The sequence below is a fragment of the Oncorhynchus tshawytscha genome, linkage group LG14 (assembly GCF_018296145.1).
Source record: "Oncorhynchus tshawytscha isolate Ot180627B linkage group LG14, Otsh_v2.0, whole genome shotgun sequence".
Taxonomy (NCBI): domain Eukaryota; kingdom Metazoa; phylum Chordata; class Actinopteri; order Salmoniformes; family Salmonidae; genus Oncorhynchus; species Oncorhynchus tshawytscha.
Genome location: NC_056442.1, coordinates 22,424,622 through 22,434,960, shown reverse-complemented (window position 1 = coordinate 22,434,960; position 10,339 = coordinate 22,424,622). Strand labels below are relative to the sequence as shown.

The following is a 10,339-nucleotide window of genomic DNA, read 5'->3' as shown; positions in this document are numbered from 1 at the left end:
CACAATAAGCCATATTTGAGTAATTTACATTGTGGTGATGAAACCTGAAGCAGAAGCCGCGGCACAATCAGTCAGAAATGGACAGCTCATGATGCTGAAAGTAGGCAACTGAGTGGGCATAATTCATTTAATCCATCTTCATTTTAATTAGATTTTACTAACAAGATTTTACTAGTTTAAGATTTTGGAGAAAATAAAATGAATGAGATTAAATAAAATGATATTTAACATCACTTTGGTCCGATGCTTTATATATAGGAAAAAGCTGTAAAATACCCATGAAAGACATGAACCCGATACATATGGCGATATCATTGTTCCGTTTCTTGGATATTCAGTGGCTGAGTTACAACCTTCCATAGCCGAGGAGACAATACATTTACTTTGCTTGTGAATTAATCCAATTCTGTCACTATCAATTGAGTAAACTGTTTAAACCAAGACAGATGGGTTTACTTGTGACCTCTCATTGGGTTAAGCTATGGAAGAAGAGTAGCCCGCAATTAAAGCTTATATTTGTTCTGCGTTGGTATGCCTACTCTGTCTGGGGTGGAAAGGTAGGCCTAACTTTTGAAAGTACAGCACCATGCTCAGATTGTATTATTTGCAAACAGGGACAGTTTCGTTGCAAACAAGACACACTGATTTGGCGTTGGAGAAATATGATAAAATGAACAGATGCCTAACCTCTCTGTCCATTCTTATCTTGTCATTTCAGGTAACGTGTGGTATTTAAAAAGGTTTCCGCTATTATATAACATAAAGTAGAATTGCATGAAATGTTTATAAAAGGCTATTTTTCATGTTACTATATAGGAGATCTTTCCACCCCTACTCTTGTCTATGGTAGTCTGCAAACCCACAACGGTTTGGCCCGCAGCCCTGTGCTCTATCAAAATGGCCATGTAATGTTTACAGGACAAATAAGTTTCCAAAACTGCATATCTAAACCTCTGGTCTGTCCAAGAAGTGATGGTAAATGGTAGAAGTTCACTCCTATGCACATGTTTGAAAAATTATTTTGAGTATAGGGGAGGGTAATTTTTTTTTCAAGCATTCAGGGAGGGTTTAGGTAAAATATATATTTTATTAATATGATTAACGTTACCTCCCTTAAGTATATTTTAGCAAATACATTTACTTTGTATATTAAAAAATATACTTTTACTCAAGTAGTATTTTACTGGGTGACTTTAATCTCTACTTGAGTCATTTTCTATTTTATGTATCTTTACGTTTACTCAAGTATGACAAGTAGGTACTTTTTCAACCACTGCTTGCAATTTCTATTTGGGGGATCGTTTAAGTGAAATGTCCCACTGGGAACTAGGAGCTTCCGATAACTCGGATGGCAGATGAACGCGGCAAGAGACTAGAACACCATTCGTCCCGAGAAACCGATTCACTTTCCCACTCTATATCAGAACCTGATGGAATCTAAATATCCGTGCTAAGGGTGCAATACAAATACATAATTACTGTGCAAGAGATGCAGCGTGTCAAAAAATATAGGTGAAAATCAGTGGTGTAAAGTACTTAAGTAAAAATACTGTTATGTAATGTAATTAACGACCGATTACTATGACATTTAAAAACGTTTCCGCTATTATACAACAAAGTAGAATTGAATGAAATGTTTATAAAATATTATTTTTCATGTTACTATATAGGAGATCTTTCCACCCCTACTCTTGTCTATGGTAGTCTGCAAACCCACAACGGTTTTGGCCCGCAGCCTGTGCGCTATCAAAATGGCCATGTAATGTTTACAGGACAAATACGTTTCTAAATACGCTCTAAAACTGAATATCTAAGACTATGTATGGTCTGTCCAAGAAGTGATGGTAAATGGTAGATGTAGAAATAAATGAATTATAGTGGATTATTTCGATTGGTCCACATTTTTCCTGGAACAACTTCGTCTTGTCTTTTACGATTCTATCATTGGCCAGTTGACACATGGGTGTGGCTGTGTACAGATTTTGTAGGAAGCATATTGAATGGTTTCATATCAGCGTTTTTATAGACGATATCCGAAACTACCTGTAATAATTGATGAACATGGATTACACCGCAACCCAAAGTGTGTCCAGACAGCGTAAGTTAACGTACGTTGATCAAACTATTGGTAAGATGTCTGAACTTTTTGGCCTAGAAATGTATCTAACCGGCATGCTAATACTAATAGCTAACTAACAAGCTAACCCACTCGATGGCTGCTCTTCAAGCCAAAGCTAAACTAACTACCTGGAAAATGTTGCTAGCTAACTTGCTTTTTGTGTGTCATATGCGGTGTGTTATCAATCATGACAGCTCATTTCTTACTAATATGGCTAGCTAACGCCATATTGCACAAGACTGAGTTAGCTAGCTAGCTGGCTGTTAGCCACGTCATTAGATAAACTATCTGGTGACGTTGTCATATTCCATGTAGACAGCGAATCTGAAACATGTCTGATCAGTTTCGGGCCACATTATTCAGGTGTAGGTTAGAAGGTCGCGCTATTCGCTCTCAAGAGTTACGATTTCAAGCCTTCACGTATTACCTTGCTTCTAAATTGGGACATGGGACTGTGCCTCTTGTTTTGTTAGCTTCTTGTTGGTCTCCGCCCAGTGTTCAATCAGAACTTGTTCCCAATACACAGTATTCTATTTACGTCATTTAGCACCCCTTGCTTGTTCCATATTTTGTTGCGTTACATCCTGAATTCAAAATGGATTCAATATTTCTTTCCCACCCATCTACACACAATACTCCATAATGACAAAATTAATACATGTTTCAAATAAGCACCTTTGGCGCTGATTACAGCAGTGAGTTTTGGGGTAAGTCTCTAAGAGCTTTGCACACCTGGATTGTACAATATTTTCCATTTATTAATTGTTACATTCTTCAAGCTCTGTCAAGTAGATTGTTGCGAGACAGACATTTTCAAGTCTTGCCAAAACTGTAACTAGGCCACTCTGGGACATTCAAGTCAAATTGTATTAGTCACATGCACCAAATACAACCGGTGTAGACCGTCCTTACAGTGAAATGCTTACTTACGAGCCCCTAACCAAAAATGCAGTTAAATAAATAAATAAATAAAAGTAACAAGTAATTAAAGAGCAGCAGTAAAATAACAATAGCGAGACTATACACATGGGGGTACCGGTACAGAGTCGATGTGTGGGTGTACCGTTAGTTGCGGTAATATGCACATGTAGAGAGTTATTAAAGTGACTATGCATAGATAATAACGGAGAGTAGCAGCAGTGTTCTAGAGGGGGGGCTTCCTTTTAGGGCCTTCCTCTGACACCGCCTGGTATAGAGGTCCTGGGTGGCAGGGAGCTTGGCCCCAGTGATGTACAGGGCCGTACGCACAACACTCTGTAGTGCCTTGCGGTCGGAGGCTGAGCAGTTGCCATACCAGGCAGTGATGCAACCAGTCAAGATGCTCTCGATGGTGCAGCTGTAGAACCTTTTGAGGATCTGAGGACCCATGCCAAATCTTTTCAGTCTCCTGAGGGGGAATAGGTTTTGTTGTGCACTCTTCATGACTTTCTTAGCTACAAACGTGAGTGCTACGGGTCGGTAGTCATTTAGGCAGGTTACCTTAGTGTTCTTGGGCACAGGGACCATGGGGGTCTGCTTTAAACATGTTGGTATTACAGACTCGGAGAGGTTCAAAATGTCAGTGAAGACACTTGCCAGTTGGTCAGCACATGCTCGCAGTACACGTCCTGGTAATCCGTCTGAACCTACGGCCTTGTGAATGTTGACCTGTTTAAAGGTCTTACTCACATCGGCTGTGGAGAGCGGGATCACACAGTCTTCCGGAACAGTTGGTGCTCTCATGCATGTTTCAGTGTTATTTGCCTTGAAGCGAGCATAGAAGTAGTTTAGCTCATCTGGTAGGCTCGTGTCACTGGGCAGCTCTCGGCTGTGCTTCCCTTTGTAGTCTGTAATGGTTTGCAAGCCCTGACACAACCGATGAGCATCAGAGCCAGTGTAGTACGATTCAATCTTAGTCCTGTATTGACGCTTTGCCTGTTTGATGGTTCGCCAGAGGGCACAGTGGGATTTCTTATAAGCTTCTGGGTTAGAGTACCGCTCCCTGAAAGTGGCAGCTCTAGCCTTTAGCTCTGTGCGGATGTTGCCTGTAATCCATGGCTTCTGGTTGGGGTATGTATGTACGTACGGTAACTGTGGGGATGACATCATCGATGCACTTATTGAAGAAGCCAATGACTGATGTGGTGAACTCCAATCAAATCAAATCAAATGTATTTATATAGCCCTTCTTACATCAGCTGATATCTCAAAGTGCTGTACATAAACCCAGCCTAAAACCCCAAACAGCAAGCAATGCAGGTGTAGAAGCACGGTGGCTAGGAAAAACTCCCTAGAAAGGCCAAAACCTAGGAAGAAACCTAGAGAGGAACCAGGCTATGAGGGGTGGCCAGTCCTCTTCTGGCTGTGCCGGGTGGAGATTATAACAGAACATGACCAAGATGTTCAAATGTTCATAAATGATCAGCATGGTCAAATAATAATAATAATCACAGTAGTTGTCGAGGGTGCAACAAGTCAGCACCTTAGGAGTAAATGTCAGTTGGCTTTTCATAGCCGATCATTAGGAGTATCTCTACCGCTCCTGTTGTCTCTAGAGAGTTGAAAACCGCAGGTCTGGGACAGGTAGCACGTCCGGTGAACAGGTCAGGGTTCCATAGCCGCAGGCAGAACAGTTGAAACTGGAGCAGCAGCCGGGCCAGGTGGACTGGGGACAGCAAGGAGTCATCATACCAGGTAGTCCTGAGGCATGGTCCTAGGGCTCAGGTCCTCAGAGAGAGAGAAAGGAGAGAGAAAGAGAGAGAGAATTAGAGAGAGCATACTTAAATTCACACAGGACACCGGATAAGACAGTAGAAGTACTCCAGATATAACAAACTGACCCCTGCCCCCCGACACATAAACTACTGCAGCATAAATACTGGAGGCTGAGACAGGAGGGGTCGAGAGACACTGTGGCCGCATCCGATGATACCCCCAGACAGGGCCAAACAGGAAGGATATAACCCCACCCACTTTGCCAAAGCACAGCCCCCACACCACTAGAGGGATATCTTCAACCACCAACTTACCATCCTGAGACAAGGCTGAGTGTAGCCCACAAAGATCAGTCCAAAATCTCTTTTATATCCCGAAAACCTCCGTTTTGTCTGCACGTTTTCTTCAGTAATCCACAGGCACAAACGCAGTCACAACAGGCAGACAAAAAAATCCAAATTGTATCTGTAAAGTTCATAGAAACATGTCAAACGATGTTTATATTCAATCCTCAGGTTGTTTTTAGCCTAAATTATCGATAATATTTCAACTGGACAATAACGTCGTCAATATAAAAGGTAAACAAGAAAGGCACTCTCTGGTCGCGCTCATGAAAAAGCTCTTTGATACGGCAGGGTCCACTCATTCAGACTGCTCTTACTCCCTCATTTTTCAGAATACAAGCCTGAAACGATTTCTAAAGACTGTTGACATCTAGTGGAAGGCATAGGAACTGCAATTTGAGTCCTAAGTCAATGGGTACTGTAATGGCATTGAATAGAAAACGACAAAAAAAAATACTACTTCCTGAATGGATTTTTCTCAGGTTTTCGCCTACCAAATCAGTTCTGTTATACTCACAGACATTATTTTAACAGTTTTGGAAACTTTAGAGTGCATACGCTATCTTCTGGGCCTGAGTAGAAGGAAGTTTAATTTGGGCATGCTTTATATCCAAAATTCCAAATGCTGCCCCCTACCCTAGAGAAGTTAAATCCGTTATTAAAAAATGGAAAGAATATGGCACGACAACAAACCTGCAAAGAGAGGGCCACCCACCAAAACTCACGGACTAGGCAAGGAGGGCATTAATCAGAGAGACAACAAAGTGACCGAAGGTAACTCTGAAGGAGCTGCAAAGCTCCACAGCGGAGATTGGAGTATCTGTCCATAGGACCACTTTAAGCCGTACACTCCACAGAGCTGGGCTTTACGGAAAAGTGGCCAGAAAAAAAGCCATTGCTTAACCTCTTTGGAATAGGGGGCAGCATTTTCACTTTTGGATAAATAGCGTGCCCAATTTCAACTTCCTGCTACTCATGCCAGGAATATATGATATGCATATGATTAGTAGGTGTGGATAGAAAACACTCTGAAGTTTCTAAACCTGTTTCAATCATGTCTGTGACTATAACAGAACTTATGTAGCAGGCAAAACCTGCTACATAAAGCGTCAGAGCTATGGGCCATTTCACTCACAAGGCAAAATGGGACATGGATTGGCTCCACTGTAATGGAATGGAATTGTAGTCATGAGAACGGCTAAGAGTACCATGGTAAACTTACTGATTTGGTAAAGGATATGAAACATTAGGGCTACCCATTTCAATAGGTCAGAAATAGAGAATCAGAGATGTGCTTCTAATGAATAACAAACATTGTATTTCATTATTTAGGCCTATAGGCTTTTTTGAGACAGACTAGAGCTGGACGATATGGATAAACATCTATATCGCGATAAATTGGCACGCTAATGAGAGATTGAATAACTTTAAAACAGTGTGCACCAGTTACTTTTGTTATATGGCGCTTAACTACTACTGCTACTTCTAATATTGTACCATTTGTCCAGTTAGCAATAGCCCATATTAGCAGACTTTCATTTCAAACTTCACATTCCTCTACTTAAAGTTATTGATATCTGTAAAATCCTCGGTGTGGTTGGTACCGATCATTTTTGGTTTATCGTCCCGGCTCTACAGTAGACCACGAGTGGAGATCCATAAGTGTGTCCGTTTTTGAAGTTTAATTTTGAAATAGAGCCTACTTGTCCTGGTTGACCTCTCTCTCTTTGAGAAAGAGGTTCCTAATCGCAATTGATCTCGTTGTTAAGTATTAATAATAAGATTAGTCTACGGTGCAGGCCAATGGATGTCTGTGAAAGGACAAAGTATACATTGATAGGAAGCGGCTGGGTGTCCATCTGCTTAGTGGGCGATGTGATTCTGCACTCAGGATAAAACACACCCAGAATTGATGACTGAGAACAGGGTTTATCTTACACATGGAGTGAAGAGACCCCGTTATAGGCACTGTCTGCTTAGGCCAGGCTATTTGTTGAATTGTGTCAATGTGCACTGCATAGCTCCTCCTTTTGCAGCTACATTTTGGGTTGTCCTTCAAAATGCATTGGACGTTTGCCGTTCGTCATCTTACAGCTTCACGTAACATCACAGGTATTAACGATGCATGCTTGTGTTGCACAGTACTTGCAGCCTGTATTCCCCACTCCGCTGACCAGAATGTGCTTTCATCCACCTCTGGTGTGACAGATCCCGAAACGAGGAGCACGTCAATGGACGGGACAGACCCCAGTCAGCTGTTTGATGACACCAGTGTAGCGCCGGGGGGGCAGCCCACTGGGTTCCAGGGCCAGGGTGTTGGGACGATGGGCCACCCCGGCCGGACCCTCCTCTCAGACCCCATGTCCAACTTGGCCATGGCTTACGGGAGCAGCCTGGCCAGCCAGGGCAAAGACTTGGTGGACAAAAATGTAAGACTCATGGTAGTGACGGTACATAGTTGTGGTACCAGTTAGTAAGTAGCAACATGATGTGTCATTAAGTGGGCCTAAATTGTCTTGGTTTTGCTCCGTTTCATCTACAGCTGGATCGTTTCCTCCCCATCTCTAAGCTGAAATATTACTTTGCCGTGGACACAGTTTACGTGGGCAAGAAACTCGGCCTGCTCGTCTTCCCCTACATGCACCAGGTACTGATGCCATGTCACCCTGTGTTACTATGGTCACCATCTGTTGGTATTGCTTGTGTCCATGTCCAGACTCAGAGCTACCAAGCTGATACTGAACTTATGCCCTAGGATGACTCATTGAATGGGTGACTGAAGAAGGTGTATGTTTGTGTTTTGCTTTTGATTAGAACTGGGAAGTGAGCTACCAACAGGACACCCCAGTGGCTCCACGCTTTGATATCAACGCTCCTGACTTGTACATTCCAGGTATAGGAGATTTGGTCAGGTCTACCACCCTGACTGAAACTAAACAAATAAAACCTGCAACTAGCCTATTATTGTTTTAACATTGCTTTATATTATTTTGCAGCAATGGGTTTTATCACATACATCCTGGTGGCTGGGTTAGCGCTCGGAACACAGAACAGGTAAACTGGTCCACTTTGCACCTTTCTTCCCAGTTTTCTGTATAAAGAGTATCCTGAAACATGTATCTACCCTAATCTCCCCTCTAGGTTTACCCCTGAGATCCTGGGCATGCAGGCCAGCTCAGCCCTGGTGTGGCTCATCATGGAGGTGCTGGTTGTCCTCCTCAGTCTCTACCTGGTCACAGTCAACACAGACCTTACCACTATCGATCTTGTGGCCTTCTCCGGATACAAATATGTGGGGTACGGCTGGTCTCTCTCTCTTGCTCTCTCTGACATGATTAGTATGACATTGCGGTTTGTGTTTCTGGATTTCCTTGTCTTTCAACATGGAAGTTGTCTTAAGTATATATTAAAGTTGTAAAGACATGATGACACATCAACTACTCAGATGAATTGTGAAAGATTCCCTTGTGTGTGCAGGATGATTGTAGGGGTCGTGGCAGGGTTACTATTTGGTCGAATGGGATATTACCTAACGCTGCTGTGGTGCTGTATATCCATCTTCGTCTTCATGGTGAGTAGCAGGAAGAGCGGACGATAGAATCGGATTTACTCCACCCAATGTCCCCTGCTAGCGCCTTGACAACTGTACGTAGGTTCACAAGCTTGATTTTGGCTCCCTCTGTCTTGGTCCTCTCTTCAGATCCGCACGTTGAGACTAAAGCTCCTGTCTGAGGCAGCAGCCCAAGGCGTGTTGGTTCACGGGGCCAGGAACCAGCTGAGGATGTACCTGACCATGTCCATCGCAGCCGCCCAGCCCATTTTTATGTACTGGTTGACCTATCACCTGGTCAGGTAAGACCACGAGCTGACCAGGAGTGTTTCATCTGACAAGACACTACCTCTCTATGGAAAAATAAGACTGTTCACTGACCATCACTTCTCCCCACCATTCGCTGCAGAGGTGCGGGACACATGCACGGATAAATCAAACCACACACAAATGGCATTGTAGAATTAGCATTGCGAAGTCTCACAGTAGAAGTGTAACAGTAGTGTTGACCTGTCTTTTGTATTGTTTTTTTTAAATGTAATTGTCTAAGAAGGATAAGTGACTGGCTCGTCATGTTTTGTATACTGTAATTAGTTATGTTTTCTAAGTATTTGTGAACATATGGTTGTATATTAGCAATCTAGCTTGGGTCCTCAATCGCAAAAGCTTTGACTGAGCCAAGGATGGAAGCACAGTTAAGGCAAATTCATAGCCTACGTAAGTAGGCAACGCAAGAACGAAGTTAGCTCCGTAAAATGGCTGTCCTGCGGCATTGCATTGCAGAATTTGCAGCCCACAATTTGTAATGTGTCACAACTACGCAGGGAAACCATTTCATGTGGCTTATTGTGTTCTTGCGTTACATACTTACATTTGACTCAAAGGCTTTAGCATAATTTGCCTGCGCCGTCCATTGAACACACAAAAAAAGCGCTCTTAATGTCCTTAATCACAGGATGATGTCTGTAAACAGATTTGTGGATGTGTGTTTGTAAATACGAAAAATGCTTTTTGTACATGTCTTGGTGCCACGAACTGAAGCCCAAACAAAAGACTTTCAATCATGTCATTAAGTCATCTTAAATTACAGCTGATGCTTTTTTAAACAAGCTTGACAAAATTACATGAGCATATGACACTGTAATTGATTTTCAGGCTTCAAACTGGAAAAAATATTTAATGGTTTAAGATGTTCAAATACTAGCCTCCATTTCAAATGTAGGCCTAATTACTAGAGATATCACGCTAAAATGGTGTTGCTTGCCATGCCTGAGTTGCTTTTATGAATATTTGATATACAGAGGCGGAATAACATGGATCCTCTAATGCTCTCTTCAACTTGATAAATAAACTGAAACTGGAGTACAAATTTGATATGGCTTTTTTAAATTGAACTGTTATGAAGCTGAATATGTCTTGTCCAGTATCACTAACATACACTCAAACTTTGCTTCCTATTGCTACAATTTTTTTCCAACAGGAAATAAGCTTTAATGGACAATGGCTACATTGTAAGATTAACACCTTAGCCCTTTTCCCTCTCTGCCCCAGGTTAGGATGATATGGTAATCAATAAGGAAAGCCGGTGTGTATGATAAAGCCTGCTTACCTTGACATTAGCAGATGTATGTC

At 42.3% G+C, this 10,339-nt stretch overlaps 1 protein-coding gene across 3 annotated transcripts; it reads left to right on the top strand.

The window, feature by feature from the left end:
• Window positions 1-1,937: 1,937 nt before the first annotated feature.
• Window positions 1,938-10,076, top strand: LOC112266766 (protein YIF1B). Of its 3 annotated transcripts, none has more exons than XM_024444545.2 (8): window positions 1,938-2,128; window positions 7,366-7,586; window positions 7,700-7,804; window positions 7,972-8,050; window positions 8,154-8,211; window positions 8,299-8,454; window positions 8,635-8,728; window positions 8,858-10,076. In XM_024444545.2, exons 1-8 carry the CDS (start codon window positions 2,056-2,058, stop codon window positions 9,011-9,013), a joined length of 942 nt encoding a protein of 313 aa, XP_024300313.1. In that variant the 5' UTR covers window positions 1,938-2,055; the 3' UTR covers window positions 9,014-10,076. The 3 variants fall into 3 exon arrangements, with proteins under 3 accessions (XP_024300313.1, XP_024300314.1, XP_024300315.1); XM_024444546.2 differs by having other exon boundaries at window positions 1,943-2,098; XM_024444547.2 differs by having other exon boundaries at window positions 1,944-2,108.
• Window positions 10,077-10,339: the final 263 nt, after the last annotated feature.

Coding starts and splice junctions, on each gene's coding strand:
- LOC112266766 (XM_024444545.2), top strand. CDS start 2,056: ATGAACATGGATTACACCGCAACCCAAAGTGTGTCCAGACAGCGTAAG. Junction 2,129..7,365: donor GTACGTTGATCAAACTATTG/GTAAGATGTCTG, acceptor CTGGTGTGACAG/ATCCCGAAACGAGGAGCACG. Junction 8,212..8,298: donor GCGCTCGGAACACAGAACAG/GTAAACTGGTCC, acceptor TCTCCCCTCTAG/GTTTACCCCTGAGATCCTGG.